We start from the raw sequence: 16855 nt of genomic DNA, 5'->3' as shown, positions 1-16855 counted from the left end.
GTTGTGTTCTTGAGCTCTTTGATAACAAAAAAATCCTTCGATGTTTTTTGTCACCTTGATTTTTGTGATATGCAAAGTTGAGTCTTTTATGTTGTTACATCTTGCATCTTTAAATGGTTACACTGTTAGCTGTGAGTAGGGTACAAGGTGTACTTGTTACTCGCAGCTGCTGGTACTTTCCCCTAATGGCAGTAGGTGAGGCCCAGGGGGCTGCTCTTTCTTCAGAATAGCAGGAGGTTGTCTTTGCACCACCCCAACGTCTGCAAATTCTCTGAATACCAAACACTGACTTCCTTGCCTGGGGAAGCAGCTGGCAAATCGTTGCTTATAAAAGGCCACCACATGGTAGTTGTGTGTGTGTGCATTTCTGGACCAAAGGAACTGAAATGAGAGCTGTCTCTGTTGCTTGCCTTTCTAAATGGTTTGAGGCTACTGTTGAGTATTGCTCTTTTGAAAGCTTGAGAATTTAGATCAGTATTTTAGCAGTGAAAGATTCAGGGCACAAATTTTCACAGGCTGCTCACTGAAGCCCTTAACAGAAGATCTTTTAGCCCTGATCTCCTGTTTCGGAACAATTTATTTTCTCCTATAAGAAGATGCTATGATTTTTCTGGCCTGACTGGAGTAGAAGATGTGGCTTGAAAGTGATCTCCAGCTACAGGGCTGTACTGGAATGGTAAAGGGGCTTTGTGTTGTTACACAACCCCCGTAGGTTTTTGCTGCACTTAATGTTTGTTTGATGAGTCCATGCTAGTTGCTAGTACTGAATTTTAGCTTTGGACTGGTAAGAATTAACAGTTACCAAATGAAGATTTTCATTTAGTGGCTTTTAATTTTAGAAAATATATTATATAATTTTGCTTTGTAAAACTATAGCTGTTGAATCCTGGAACTGGAAACCATCTTAAACTGATTGCAGTGCTTTCCAGTTGGGATTTTTTTGTCTGCTTTTCCTGCCTTCCTTATATTAAATAGATTAGGAGCAGCAGGTAACTGTCACCCAAATGGCTGTAATTGTGGGCAGCAAGAGCAATTTGCAAAGGCAGTTCAGCATCTAAATGGAAGTTCAAGCCATTTCTCCCTGGCAGAAGAGATTGAAGCTCTTTTGAAGCCTCTGGTTTATGAACTTGCCTCACAATGCAGGACGTGTGTTTGCATTAATAGGGAATTGCGTCCCTAGTGCCAGGGTTTAACTGTTGCAATTTGTAATTGCTTGTTTTCTCTTTGGCACTCCAAAAGGGTTTGGTCCTTGGCTTTCTTTAAATCTCTGTTGTGCTCAGTGCATCAAAATGGTTCTTCTGTGCTCTTTCCATGAAAGTGAACTTTGTGTCCAGCTGGGACTGCAGCAGAGTGGAGCTCACATATATGGAGCTGGTCTGGCCCCATGGTGTCAGTGTGACAGCATGTGAGAGAAGAGCAGAGTTGTTGATTGTTGTCAAGAATATATTCTACTTTGAAACATCTTCTGTACCTTAATTTGGTTTCTGGAAGGCAAAACTAAGTTAAAAGGAGTGATGGCTTGGGTACTAATTCAGGAATGGGAGGCCTGTGTTCAGCACCCTACTCCTTTCATATGCTGCAGGTTCCAAGTCAAGGACTCCAGACTAGAAGCTTTGTATTTGTTGCACATGGTTTGTTTGTGTGGTTTAAAGCCAGAGCTTTACACAGGTTATTTTTGTGGTGGGAATGCTTTCCTGGTACTGCAGAGTTGCTGTTCTGACGATGGTGTATTGTGCCAGCAGAGCTGTGGCTTGTGCTGCTTCAGTAACCTGGTTGCTTCCCCATGTGCATGAACCAAGCAGCCAAAGCAAAGCCATAGTAGGGCTCATCTCTCCATCTGCCAGTGGGGAGAGCCCTGCTCTTTTCCTGAAATCTGGCAAGGTGTTCTTGTCATCTCCTTTTACTTTCTCACAAGGATAGGTGGGGTCCACACTGAACTGGTGCATTGCATGGGCCAAATCAAAGTAGGAAGGGACAGTGCCAAATGAGCAGTGTCACACTGAGTGTGTGACTTCCTGCTGGATATAAGGAATACTTAAAGTTTATATAGTTCTGTAGAAAGAGGTGGGCAAACTCATGTCAAAACAGTGTTGAGCTGTTATACATGAGACATGAATTCCCATCTGTGGATAAGGACTCCTTGTTGTTGACTTGTTGTAGGAGGCCACATTTGTGACTTGGAATAGCCCCTGGGTTGCTGCTGTAGGACTGCATTTACTCGTGTGACCACTGTGCTCTGAGGAAACAAGCTGTGCTGGTTCATGTGCAGAGCAGAGTTAAGTGGCAGCTTGTATTCTGGGTTTAGGAACGTGATGGTTCACAGTGCAGCTATTATATCCTAGAAGTGCTAAAGAAATACCTAAGGTATCTGATTTATAACCAAATAGTTATAAGCTTAAATTTTTGTAGTAATCACTGAGGTTTGTACTGGCTGAATTTGATACTTCATCTGCCACAATTAAAGTATGGGCTGAAAAAGAACCTGATTTTCATCTGTTACTGTTTGTAAGTGGTTATCATCTAGGAAGTGCCTGGACAAAACCTCATTGCTCATTCTGTATTGCTGCTTCACAGGTTTTCAGCCTCCATCAAGGATTCAAGAAAGATTATTTAGAGGTGATTGTTTTCAAGTTGAAATTCAAGGACCTTAATCTGGATCTTAAGTTGAGGGGTTTAGTAGTGAAGTTCATGACTTTGAGAAGAAGCAAAGGTGAAAGGAGGTGGCTGAGAGCAGGTTCTTGATAATGAAAGCCCTTTCTTGGCCAGTCCCCAAATCTCTGTACAAGAATGACAATGGGAATTGTGCAGGCAGAGCTACAGACCACAGATGGAATTTCTTTTTTTTGGTGTCCTGTGAAGTCATTGAGGTTTAGCTTTGGCCTGATTGGGTGAGATGATGAGCCCTGAGCCCAGTCTGAGGTGTTGTCTGGGCTGCTGAACTCTTCCCCTTGGTGAGTTCCTCAGTAGAGTTGTGCAGAACTGGTGAAGGACTGATTTATTCCATTGCAGCAAAAAGTGCTGATCTCAGAGTGGAGCTGAGGTTATAATTCAGTTCTCTGCAGCTGTACAGTACTGCTGCTTTGGGATTTCTTTATGCTGCCTCTCCTAACTGAAATATTGATTTTCTGTTATTAATTTTAGCTCACCTATACGCTAGTTGGATGGACAGCTGTGTCCTAGACTGCTCACTGTTTTAACTCTGGGTCTGCTGTCCTCTTTCAGAGCTTCAGCCACTTGATCCCAGACCTGTTTTAGGAGATAGCAGGTGGTAAGGACTGCAGGAGAAACAGATCAGACACCTGAGAACAGCTTGAGCTTTCCACAGTCCTTGCTCAGGCTCTGATTCCTTATCAGTGGCTGTGATGTTCTCTCTGCTCCTTACATGACTACTAAGACCAACCAAATGTGACAGAGTTGGCAAACAAAGGGTAGGTCAGCCAAGGAGTTTGGGAGACTGTCACCTATTTTGTTGTTTTGCTTTGAAGACAGTTAAGGTCTGAGCAATAGCAGCTGTTTCTGCTTTTTCCTGGAAAGCAAGAAGAGTGGAAGGAAAATCCTGATGCTGATGATGTATTTCAAGGGGAATGGGTAAAAAGAGCAGGGAATTGACTCTCACGAGTCTCAAGGTTTAGAGCTGGCACCAAGAGTAATTTTTAAAACGTGTAATTGTCCATCTGTGTTCTTGCTCTGTGGTCTCAGCATGGCCCAGTCAGACCTGTCAGGCTAACAGCAGTGAGAGAGCATGTGACACCATTAACCCTCTCCTTATCTTGTGAAGCTTTTCAGGGATCTCACTGGATGAATCAATGCAAGGGGTTGGCAGCATGCTCACATTTCTTGCTGGGTGTGAATCTTGGTCATTTGTTTTGTGCTCATGGGGTTTTGAGCAATGCTGAGTGAAGCACATTAGCTTTTAAAATCAGGAGAAAGATCAGTAGTTTGGGTGGGCATCTCTAAATGTTGTAGGTGGTGTGGTGCACATCAGATCAAGGTTGGTGTGCTTGACATTGTCTATATGTGCTTTTTTGAAAAAGCTTTTGCTGTATTGCTTATACCTGTGAGTGAGAAGGCAGGTGAGCATTACCAGATTGTGTATCTTGAAGCCTGATATTTGGAAAGCCCTGCCCTTTTTCTAGTGGATAGCAAGTACTACACAGCTTCCATCAGGTGAGGTGGTTGGGTGTTCTCAGGCTAGATATAGAAGACAATGAACTGAACTAATAGGAGCAGAGGAAGAAACCACTCATATTTTATCTGTTTTTTGCAATGGCTTTGATTGCAGTAGCAAGGAATTGTTAGAAAAAGTAAGACAAATGAATTTCAGTGGCCCTTTGAAATACAGCTCCTTGAGGACTTCTGTTTTGTGTTGCTGACTGCTGGTGCCAGATGTCAGTAGGGTTTTATCCTCAGTCCTCCTTGGCTGTTCTAGAGAAATGTGTTCTAGCCACTTTCAGGTGACATACCACTTTCTGAAGGAGCTTTCATGGTGCAAAAACCTTGGCTTTTAAGATTTTCCCAGAAATTTAATCTGAACAGTATAAACATGGGGATGATGCTGCGGGACCATAAGACAAATCAAACTGTCCATAATTACATGGAATATGAATGTGACCACACTTTAGAGGTAGCAGACTAAAAAGTGAGTGGTTGCTTTTCTACCACCAAGCACCAAGATGCTGATCTTGGCACATTGGAGGGTAGGCAGCAGCTTGTTTCTGCCCTTATGCTATTGTTTTCCTTAGAGGTCAAAGCATACCTCAGCTATCCACAGTTTATATTGGCTTTTTCCAATTTAAAAAACAACTATTGATTATTTTTTTTAAGCCAATAAGTGAAAATACGTTACCTTTCAAGAATGCCAGGATCTCAGGGGCCTGTTTTGATAACCTTTCCTCTGTGTGCATCCGTTCCCCGATGCTTCAGAATTTCTCTGGGGAACGCTAACATTGTACGATGCTGATTGGCACGATGGTGGCCCAGAGATGAGGTCAGTAAACATGAGCAGGAGCTGTGCTGTGTGCTGGTTCACTTGTGAGCCATTTGCCTTTCTCAGAGGCAGCTACAGAAACTGTAACTTCATAAACATCAAACCTAGCCAGGACTATAAGCCAGAACACTTGCTTCTAAAATTAATCTTTGCTTAATGTGCTTGGGAAAGGGGAATGGGCTAATGAACAGCATCTAGCCAGGGTTTTTTCATTAGTAGATGTGCAGATGAGGCTTCTGCTCAGAGGGGCTGTGATTTACCAAGTGTTACATAATAGCCCTACACTCACTAACATGCTGACCCCTGTTGTCTCCCTTTATCTCAACATGCTTTTGAAACTCCCAGAGTGACTGAGCAGATGCCCACCTGAAAGTCATCTTTGGCTTCTAATGTGGCTTGCTGCTTTCAAGGAATTCATTTATGTATGCTGGTTTAATTTGTGTGGTTTTGCTGGTAATCAGTGTTATGAAAAAGAAGGCTCAGCTGGGATCTCTAGAGGTAGGAGGAGTCCCAAAGCATCTCCAAAATGATGGATTGGCCTCCAGATTAACATGGACATTTCTAGGTCTTTTAAACCTGGGTGCTGCATTGGCTTTGGGAACTGGAAGACAAACTGCATTGTCTCATCTTTAGGTTCTTCCATGTGTGTTCTGCCTATGTTCTGTGTAAGTCAGTGTGGAAATACTTCAGTAAGAATCACACCCTTCCCCAGCAGAAGATACTGTTTCTTTATCAGGCTCTCAGGTAGTTTCCTGGCTTTAAAAAATCTGAAAACAGAAGATGCTTAGTGACCTATTCAGGTCTCACAGGAGCTCTTCTGCTATTAGTAAGGGGATCTTTGGTCCCTCTGTTCATGCCATCATCTCAGGGGCCTCAGATCCAGTCCCAGCATTTTGCTGCTTGGCCTGTTTCCCTTGTTTCCAAGCTGCTGCTCATTCCTGACAGCTCCAGGCTCAGAAAAGGGCTTTTGATGTCTGGTGAGATGCTGGCAGAGCCTGCTTCACAGGCATTTGGCCTGGGGTTTCCCCTGCTGGGAAGTGCAGCTTGCAAGATGCATTATTTTTTTTCTGTAACTAAGAGATGGTGAAGCAAGAGGGTTTCTGTGTTAGCCTGAAGGGGAGGCAGAGCTGTTTGCTGCCATACTATCTCATTAACACATTGCAAACTGAGCCAAGCTTAGTCTGGCCTTTCCCCCATGGGGATGCTTCTGCTTTGTCGTGTGTGCTGGCTCCTGTTATGATCTGTGTAACCTTTGTGTCTAGTGTTCATAGCTCTAAGTGAATTTGGAACCCCTGGCTCTTAATACCTATGGTACTCCTATCCTTCAGTGGGAGAGGCATCCATGACATGAGCACTGTGCTGCTTTGGGGGAGTTGGAGGATTGCAGGGATCTGTCTGGCTTTCAGTGTATTTGCAGGTCATGGTTAACAGCATCAGGGGACTGTCACACTCACACATGCAGCAGCTCATCTGTTCACCTGGATTACTCAGATCAGAGGTGTGTTTCATAATGTGGATTTAATCCTTTTGAGAGGTACAAATTAAAACACAGGGATGCCTCAAAGATTGACATGCTAATGTGTGGTGGGATTTTGAGGTAGTGCAATGGAGCTGGCCAAGGGAATACTTACCCCATGAAGCAAGAAGAGATGTGGTACTTGGGGGTGCTTAAAACTGGGGTGAATAAAGCTCCAGTCAACAAGATGAAGGTTTGTGCCCAGGCTGTGGGTCAGCTTCTCCAGAGAGCCATATTTGGCATGCTCCACCTATTGCAAACCCCAGTGGGAGCTTGATAACTGGAGTGCTACTACCCTCTGGATTTAGGGAGCCTCTTGCAGAGTCTGCAAGCAGAAGTCCAAAAGGGGCCTGACAGCTTCTTGGTCAGCATTTCAGGAGGCAGCACTGTTGCTTTCTTTGCATCTGTCACAGAGTCTTTGTCATACAGGAGATGACAGAAAATCGGTCGTTTCCTTCAAGGCTTACAAGGTTATGCATTATTGATGGTAAAATACCATTCACCTTTGCTTGTTTTCAGGTGAGTTGGTTTCAGATACAGCCTGGGCTGACTGCTTGGATAGCAGCACACACCTGCTGTGAGGAGCAGCACAGGCAGGCAGCTTGGCCCTTGCCTGACTGCAGGAGAACTCTCATCACATTTGATTCTTTTTAGAAACTAGCCAACAATTTCTGTCTAGAAACCAGCCAGCTTCTTCTGCCTATCTAGTCAGCCTACAAAATTATCACTATTCCAGCTTGGTCTTGTCTGTGTTGCTTCAGGGAATAGGCTGAGTTTCCCAGGGAACAGCTTCTCCCACCTGGTTTGAAGAGGAGTGCTGTTTTTTTTCTGAAAGGGGGAAAACTAATATTTTACTTTGAAACTAGAGAAGTGATGGGGACATACTAATTTTAGCTCTGTCTGCTCTACACCAGGTAATTCAACATAAAATACATACATATACAATGTGCAGGCAGATGTGGTCTGGAGGTTCACTTGGTGAGGACTTAATTTCCTCCTGGAAGGTACCAAACCTTTGCACTCCAGTATTTACAGGACCTTGCAGGCTGGAGGATCTGCCTCTTGTGCACTGCATCTGTCTGTGGAAGGCACCTAGGACATTGCAGGTCAAGCACAAAAGTCCACCAAAAAAATATTCAGAAAAATTATTCCTCAGCTCAAAAGGAATTATTTTTTTTTAACAAACCCCTGTAGATGAATATTACTTTCTCCTTAAGTGATCATTCCAGAAAGCTGGAGGACTATTTATTGAGACTAAATACAGATGGGGAATATTGAAAAAGGGTAATTAGCCTCATTTTTGTCCCCCTTGGTCTGTGATTCCCCAGAGCTAACAAGATTAAGATAGAATGGAAAGTTTTGTAACTGTGTCAGGTATAAACTGGGGCAGGTTTCCCAAGCGAGGAGTGTGTCCTGAGTAGGAGTGATAAAGAGCTGGTATTTTCCACAGCTTCCACTCTTGTTCTCTCTTTCTCAGAAGGAAGGTCAGGTAACTTTGTGATGCTGTGAGTCAAGATTTTAACTATCTTCTCTGCTCTAAGTCCCTTATACCTAGATACCAGCATGTGCTTTCTCAGCCTGATGTGCACCAGGTGTTTTGGTTAGGAGAATGTAGTTGTGTAGAGCCACCTGGGGGTAAATTGGAGGGATTTTGGCACTTGGGATGCTTCAGGTTGCTATTACATATCAGACTACAGATAATTAACCTGCAAGCCTTCTTGATATGCTTGTTTGTCTTTCTCAGCTTGCTCTTATCCTGCCTCTGTTTCCCCTCTGTGCAAGGATGAAGCTCTGCTGGCGCACTTCTCCAAGGGCTTGCAGAGCACCTTGCTGCTCACTGCTGAGCTGGGCACTTTGCTGACACACTGCAGCCTTGGCATCCCTTATGCAAGTTCTGTTTCTGGCCAGCAGGACTGGATTCAGCTGTGCTGGAGTGGAGGCATCTGGGGCAAGTCCTGGGCTGTGAGTGTTGTGTTGTGCCATGGATGGATTGGGACCCTCCCCCCTGCTAGCTCTACATGTGGTGTAAGACACAGACAAGCAGCAGAACAAGCTGGTGTATTTTACTTGCTCTGCCACTGAACTAAGGATGAAAATTTGGATTTAATCCCCTTCTGCAGATTAGCTGGAATTGTCAGCATAATGCTCATTCCAGCATGTATTCTTCCTTCTTTGTAGCAGTTTATGTGGCAAAGGGCACTGCTGAGAGCAGATCAACTGCTTGCTCTGAAATTAATCTGCTACATTTCAGTACCCTGTGGAACCCCTTCTGGGACAGCCTGAATAGCAGGTGTTGTCTTCATGTGGTTTGTGCCCAGCATACATAACCTGGAGCCTTTTCCATGCACTTAGGTTACAGCATTTCAGCTGGTAACTTCAAAAGGAAGGGTGGTCAGTTCTTCAGTGGAAGCTGGAACTAACATACCCACCACTGGGCACCAAACCAGCAGGCTGGGTGGGTATGGCCATGCCTAAATGTTTGGCTAGCTTTGAGCCAAAACTTTGAGCTTGGTTCAGAGATGAAGGGTCTTAAGAAGGACATCTGTAAGTGTTTGAGGCACTTAGTGATCCAGTTTCTAGCCTGTTTTCCATATAATAACCTCTAAATATGGAAGACATTTCTATTTTACAGTTGCACAACACCTTGTACAGTAGCATCATCTGTGCTACCAGGCTCTGACATGGTCCAAAAAATTAATAACTGTTCTGTGTTTGGAAGTCTTATTATGCAATTTAATAGCATAGCAGTGTAATGAAATCTCTGTGGCAAAGTGATGAGATTGAGTGGTTTTGTGTGTGAATTACAGGGGCTGTAAGTGGGCGAGACACTAGCTACTTGTTTTATTGCTGACAATATACTTATTTTCATGTTTATTCCTGGATTACAATGTGTGAATAGCATCCCAGTAAACAGTCAGGCAAATTGTTATTTATCAAGTATTTAAAAGTGAAAGGTCTTGTAATTTTCCTTAGTAATGACTGTGATTTCTTCCAGCTAGATTAATGACTCTCATTTCTCCCCATGAAGAACAAGAATTGTTTTGGTTTCTACATGGAGAGAGTTATTGTCTCCCATAATAATGCAGACCGGAGGATTTCTTTTTCCTTCCTGGCCTGGGATCTGGGAAAGGTTGAAATGTGCATAACCTGAATTAATACCTTGTAAAGCTCTTTAATACTCTTCCGTCATTCCTGTTAGAGTGGTGCAGGAGTTGCTGCTGGCATCAGCCCAGCAGCAGCCTGCCTCAGAGCAGCTTTTGTTTCAGTTTATGAGGCTGTAAGTGGGTCTTGTGATGGAATTGCCTTGAAAGGTCACTTTTAATTACATTTCTGTCGCATTCCTCTGTCCCCAGCTGGGCAGTCCTGGTGGAACAGGTTGCATGCAGCTTTGCAGCTGAATTTCTGCAGTGGAAACTCCAAAAATATGTTAGAACAGCTGCTGGCAGGCCAAAGGGAGCAAAGAAAATGGAACTAAGTGTTGTATTTTGTGCCCAGCCATTGTTACTGGTACACTGAGGTGGAGGAGGGTGTGAGAATTGAAGCATAAGTAAACCCTTGGTAGCAACCTGACCTGTATCCCTGGATAGCTGAAGTGTCTGTTATTGAAGGCCTTTGCGTTGTGTGCTTTTTGCTTTCTCACCCTTTCTGGGATTGAGCATCATCTTGTTCCGAGAGCTGTGGCTTGTAGTGCTGGTCCAGTCAAGAGTGTGCTCAGTCAGTTGGAGTGCAAATCCCTAGAGCTGGTTTTCATTTTAGCCTTGTGCCTTTCTTTTCCTCTGCTGGTAGGGCAGACATCAGTTAGTTCTGTCTCCAGGCAGGAGAAGGCTGAAGATACACAGGAGGTTAAAGCCAAGGGCCCAGTGCTGAGATCTCAGCTCTGACTCTGGCTTTGAAGACTTGCTTGCTGTTGTGCGTGTCTAGATCCTGTAAGCTGCTTAATTGCCAGAACCCTTAATGTAGGTTTGTGGGAGCTGAGCTGGGCTGTCATCTCTTAGCAGAGCCAGTGGGAAGGCATGCTTTCAGTGACCTCTGCCTCCTTTACTGACCTCTGCCTCCTTTACCAACCCCTGCCTCCTCTTGTTCCTACACTCTTCAAGGCCCAGACATGTAGGGTTCAACAGCTGGCATCTAACCCAAGAGCAGGTTCTGTGGCTGTACTGAGACCGGTCTAGAGTTTGGTTTTTTCCCCAGGGCACGTGGTTACTATGCTACACCTCTTGGATTCCTGTACACTCCAGGTTGCCTGATGTTTCTCTCTCTCTCTGTGGCTCACGTGCTCCCTACATGCCAGGGGTGCACCCTGATGGCATGGCAGTGCAGAGGGTGACAAGAGGAGAGGGACCCTGCCAGGAGCCAGCACTGCAGAGTGCACAAGAGAGGATGCTGCTTCTCAGCTTGGCAGGGGTCAGAGCTGGCTACTGATGCTGCCTTTAAAAATAAATAGACTGTGTGATTGTATTGATCTGAACTCAGTCTTATGGTTGGGGAGAATTCTGTCTTCTTGCTGCATGAAGACACCAAGTTTATCCTGTCAAATTAAATCCATGGATGTAGGGTAACCTTTGGTGTATGACTGCTACAGGAAATGACCACTGTTGCCAAGGGCTGAGACTGGATGGTGTGTTTAGGGTGTTCTAAATTGTGGTGATGCTGTAGCAAGGTTTTTATTCTTCCTGAACTGCTTTTCTCCTTTTCTTACCCCTTCCCTCACCAATCTGATCAGCAAACACTTCTAAATATTCATAGTGTGGGATTTGTCTCTATCCGCATGACTGCCATGGTTTGAAAGGCATGTGACAATGCAGGGGGAAATGGGGTTAATCTCCTCCTGCACTGGCAGAACAAGGCTGAGCTCTTGTACAGCACAGGCATTTATTCTTGTGCCTTTTTCACTGCATTTGCAGTCTGTGGAGAAGGAGGAAGGAAGTTTCAGATGCTGATTCACTGTCAGGATGGAGACGTGGATGCACGAGTTGTGTGCAAGTGAGATTTCAGGACATTGGTGCCTCCAGGGTTAACAGATAACTCAGTGTCGCTTTCCTTGATGCCAGCCCAGCAGAAACCTGTCTGGGGTTGCAGCTCCTGGGGTTTCTCCATGACTATTAGCCAGTTCTTTTGTGAAGGTGTGGGGTCAGGTTGGTGGGTAGGAAGCAAGCAGTGATTAGTCTGACTTGTAGCCAGGGGTGATCCCATGGCCATTCAGGCCTTCAGCTCCCACCAGCATATGGTCTAGACCAGGGATGAGCCTGCACATCCCTGCTGGAGCAGATGCAGCCAGAGGCCCAAGCTGCAGGAGAGTGAGACGGAGGATTGTTTCTTCTGTGCTGGCTGAGCTGTGGGTCAGGCTGCCTCTGTGCCCATAGAGCTGCAGGGCCCTGGAGAGGCTCACAGACTTGTGCTCCATGGGAACAAAATTGTTAGCTTGGCAAATCAGGGCAACCTCATTAAGAGCTACTGAGAGCGTGAAAAGCGTGTTGCTGGAGGCAGGTCATGGTAAATGAAGGGGCTAAAGTAGCTGGGGTTTTCTAACAATTAATTATTGAGTGGTTTTCTAGAGATTCTTTCTCATGTTTATAATTCATTCCCTGCTGTAGATGCCGTATTGATTTATAATTTTTTGAAGTTCAATATTTTGCACCCTTGGGGCCTCAAACAAAAATTAACTAGAAAATTAGAGTAAATTTCTACATTCTGCCTTGTCAGAGCTTGCTCTCCCGTTGCCCATTCCTAGAGCCAGTTTCCATGCTCTGGTTTGGGTTGCAGATGTTGCCAAGCCAGTGTGCCGTGGGCTGTGAGACGTGGGTGGCAGAAGAGCTGCCTCACTGACCAACAAATGAGAAAATCAAGAGCCCAATTAAGAGCCTGAAATTGCCCCCAGTGACCTGAGGAGAGCATTTAGTAGCTGCTAGTGAGACAGGCCTGTTTGAATGAATAAGCATTCCAGTTCGTTGGAAGGAAAAAAATCCCCTCCTCCCCCAGCTCTAATTAGCTACTCTTGCTTTTTTCTGCCATGAATGTAGAGGGTTTGTCACTGGAATGAAATCTTAACAAGTTGTGCGTTCTTCAACTTGCAGCCAATGAAGGTGATCTCTGTGCAGGGGATATGGAGACTCTTGTACCTGTTTTCTGTATTTCCTTGAAGGATCTTTGATTTTACTGTTAAGTACAGCTCTTCCTTACCCTCTGGTTTTCCTCTTTTCCTTCAACAGGGTGACTAAAGAAGTGGATGCAAACTCAAAAGAAGCTAAATCTTTTCTGAAGCAGCAAGAGAAACAGCAGTCAGCAGCTCCAGCTTCCTTGCCGACAGTCTCAGGGTGAGTATGGGATTTCCCTGCCCGGGTATGGGCTTTAGTGAGAAAGATGGCACTCGAGCCAATAGTGCAGGCCCTGCAGTATTTAATGGGTGTTTGTTTTCTGCAGGTTTTCAGTGGGAGAAAGACTAGGCCTGGAAGGTGTGATAATTTGGGCTGTATTGATGATTTGGGCTGGAGGGAAGTGGGGGAAGCAACCTGTGAGTTCCAGTGACTCACTTCATAGGTTCAGGCTCAGATTTTTAAATCCTCATAAATAATTCATTCTAGCAAGGAAATAGTGGTTTGACTATTTGTCTTAACCAGCCTGATGAAACTGCAGGTAGCCAAGGAACATGCCTGAGATTTCCTGTAGTTCCTTTGACAGGTGCTTCTCAGGGCTATAAAAAGCCATGTCAGGCTGAGCTGTGGCTTCTTAGAGACTTTGGGTGGGCATTTAAATAAGAGATGTTTTTGCCTCTTTAATGTTTTCTAATATAATTCTGATGTGGATTTGTCAGTTTTCTGTTCAAGCTCTAACACCTAATTCTGAGATTATCATAATGCTTGTCAAAGATACAAGGAGGTCGGGTCCCCTCTGCGTCTTGACGTGCCACTCTGGTTCTTGATGAGCTTGGGAGATCACCAGCTTCTCAGGAATAGAGGAGATGCTTCTGTGTTCCAGTGATGATTTGTATTTAAGTCAGTTGTTTGCATTTATATTTGAAAGACATAAGCTGCATATGATTTGATCACACAAAAACAATACCCGTCAAATAAATACATTGTCCTTCCCAACTGCTTAGAGCAAATCTCCAGTATGAGTTAAGGCTGCCTTTCCCTGAGATTCTGTTATTCAGTTGTTGCAGCTGGATTGTCACTCATTTTTCCAGCTAAGTGTTGCATAGCTTGTACTAAGCTGAGGGTAGTGAAAGCAATAGTGTGTATGTGTGCATGACCCTTGGCAGCTGCTGTTCTCTGAGCTGAATGAAGGCATAGATGAGCATAGTCTTCACGTTCTTGTTCACACTGCACAAGGGTTCGTCCCTGCAGGACTCATTAATTGTAACCTAAGTGTTGTGTACAGGGTTTTGTGCTGGAAAACTTGCCTTGGGTTGGGCTGGCATTCTTTGTGCAGTTTTGGTGGCCGAAGTTTGTTCAAGTGGCAGCTGAAGCAGGGGCAGCTCCACACTGTGCACACTGCTGGTGGTCCCATGTCTTCAAACCTGCCTTCCAGTTTCCCCAGCAATTGCCCTGCTGCTTTGAGTGCAGGCAGGTTTGGCAGCCCACAGGGAAAGCTCCAGGGACTGTTCACCTTCCAGTTCAGCAGAGATCCATGTTTCCTCCTGTGTCTTACAGGCCCAGGGGAGGAGCTGGGTGGCCAGTGAGCCTGTGCAGCCTGATCATTAGCAGGGGGTATGGTTGCTTTTGTTGGAGCTTGGACTGCTCAGGAGTAATAGCCACAGCTCAGTTTGAGTTAATGTTGCAGATATCTGAAGAATTCACATAGAATATGGAAAAAAGTGGACTAAAATCAATATAAGAAATAATAAGTTCAAGGATTTCTTTAACTTTCCTTCATTGTGATTATTTTGGAAGCAGCTTAATTAGGTCACGGTTCAGCTTGCTGATGTGTGATGTCCTACTGACAGTTGCTTGCCCACAACATGAGGTGACCTGGCTGTGGAGAAGGGTGGAGAAAAAATATCCTGGGGTTGTATGTCTTGCCTTTCCTCAGAGCACCAAACCCCGATGCAGCACAGCCCCAAATGCCTTCCCTTTCACAACCTTCTGCAGCGCATCTTGGCTTCGTGCAGGATCCTACAGCAGAGGAGCAGCAGTGGTGTTTGGATCAATGTGTAGAACAGCCCAGCTCTCTTGAGGCTTTAACAGGAGATTCTCTGGGGCAATCTGGCCAGCATGGGCCCTCTGATCTGAGAGTGCTCCAGGGCGTCTTGGACTAGTATCCGAGACTAATCCCTGAGACTGCAAACATGTTTGTCTTTGGGCTTAGGAAGATGCTTCCAGCTGGGATGCTAGCCAGGGTATTTTCAGGTGAGAAAATTACTAGCAGGCTTGTGGCATTCCTTAAAGCCAGAGGCAAGCCCCATATGTTAAGCAAATTACAAATGTCAGATTTTAGACTTGAGCCAAGCTATACAGACCCTGCTGCTCTGGAGCAAAGAGTCACAAGCCTTGGTGAAATGCCAGAGTAGTGCTTGGGGACTGATCCTGGCATAGCCTGACAGTTCTTTGCACCTTTTGTCTACTTAAGATAGAAGTTTTGGGGGAGAGGGTACATTTTTCCCTTATGCATTATGGGAGAGCCCCAGTCTATTGCCACAAGGCAGTGAAAAATATGATTTTGGAATCTTAGCTGTGCCTATGGACACCCACTGTGCTGTGAGCCATTGTCAGCCCCCAGGAGCTTTGTCAGCTATTTAAAAAAAGAGAAAAACTGCCTTGCCCTGTGTGCAGGGAATTTGAGCAGCTAAGAGTGGCCTCTCCATCTGGCTTTTCTTTCTTCACCTTGCATGCAGCATGCATTATTTCTGAATTCAGCCAGCCTACCCTGCATTTATTGAATTTCCCTTCTCTAAACAGACAGAAGTAATCCAGAAAATCAGCGGTCACAAAAGCAAACATCCGGCTCCATGTCTCCCTGTTACAAACCCTTGCAAACTAACTGGTCCAGGGGAGGGGATGTTTGGGGCTGAAAGTGCATTTCCTGAATGTGTTTAACATCCATACCGGATGTGCTATAAAAAGCAAGATTTGTGCTTGTGAGGGACATGGGGGTGGTTGGAGGAGAATAACTTAAACACTTGGCTGTAATTAAAGCCAGGAGTACAAAACAACCCACCCAGTTGTCTCAGCAGGCTTTGCTAGAAAGGTCAGAAGCCCTTGGTTCCCAGGGATGTGATGGTTTCCCAACCTTCACATTGTTCCCATCGTGTCCCCCTGTGACACACAACTAGGCGGTGTTCTGTCAGCAGCGGGTATCGGTTTGTTGGAGAGGTTTGGGGTTATGATACTCTGTTCCAGTTGTTTTTGTTGTGTTCTTGGGTTCTGTTAGGCTCTTGCTAATGCCATCAGAGGTATCAGAGGTGGTGAGGGCACCCGCTGATCCCTTCTCACTTGCTGCCCCAATAAATGGGTGGAAGGCTCTCAGCAGCTAAAAAAAGCCCTCCACCCACCCAGCTAAGCATCCTTGTTCTGTGTGTTTTAGGGCTCATTTCCTATCCTTAACCAGTGCTCCAGAATCTTTTGGGGAAAGCAAGAGCAGATCCTGGCTGTAAATTAAATGCATGACCTGATGGAGGGATCAGTGGGCATTTCTGGTACCCCAAGCAATGTTTTTTGCCCTCTCCCCAGGCCAGGCAGGACCTGTGAGCAGGTCCATCATCTCTGCACTAATAATCCCATTTTACAAGCAGTATTTCATATTCAGAGGATGTTAAAGCAAATTAAATCCTCCAAGCAGCTTACTGCAAAATGACTCTGTGCATGTACTTGTGAGACTTGACAGGGGTTTGAGCTCCAGGCTGGGAAAGCCCTGCATGGACTCAGCCCTGCAGTGGGAGCAGCTGCGATCTGTCCGTCGGTCCTTGGCGCTTGTCAAAGCACAGTGGCACTGCACAGGGAACAGTGCTGTTACAGCAGTCCTGAAAATGGAAAAAAATGTAGTTGGTGGGTCTTATTTGAGATTCTCTTCTAGGCATCTGTTTCTACACAACCTGAACAGGAGCCAGGAAGAAAGAAAGGCTTTTCACTGGCTTTGTTCTTGCTTTTGCTTATTACTGAAACCATTTGTAATTAAATGTGGACCTGCTCACTCAGCCCAGCTGTTGCTTTTCTGTTTGATCCTGCCTGAAATTACAGTGGTGGATGTTTGACCTCCTAGGCCTTTTCATGCCTTGTAGGCTGGTATAAACACCAGGTACAATTTGCCTTTGAAGCAAGCAGGCACCGTTCCCACAGAGTTCAGGAGGTGCTGTACTTGCCGACCCCTGGGCTGCGTTGAGACTGCAAGGGTTTGGACCTCAGTACAAGAACCAGCAG

The 16855-nt window shown here is 45.2% G+C and overlaps 1 protein-coding gene across 1 annotated transcript in view; it reads left to right on the top strand.

Moving 5' to 3' along the window:
- Positions 1 to 16855, top strand: part of CFDP1 (craniofacial development protein 1) — a 62244-nt gene that overhangs the window by 4568 nt on the left and 40821 nt on the right. The window contains exon 5 of the mRNA XM_015640125.3: positions 12713 to 12817. Within this exon, the coding sequence (XP_015495611.1) occupies positions 12713 to 12817 (105 nt within the window). The remainder of the gene's footprint in view (positions 1 to 12712; positions 12818 to 16855) is intronic.

The sequence above is a fragment of the Parus major genome, chromosome 11 (assembly GCF_001522545.3).
Source record: "Parus major isolate Abel chromosome 11, Parus_major1.1, whole genome shotgun sequence".
In the NCBI taxonomy this organism is placed as follows: Eukaryota; Metazoa; Chordata; class Aves; order Passeriformes; family Paridae; genus Parus; species Parus major.
Note: the sequence above shows the minus strand (reverse complement) of the source record. Positions and strands in the feature narration are given on the sequence as shown.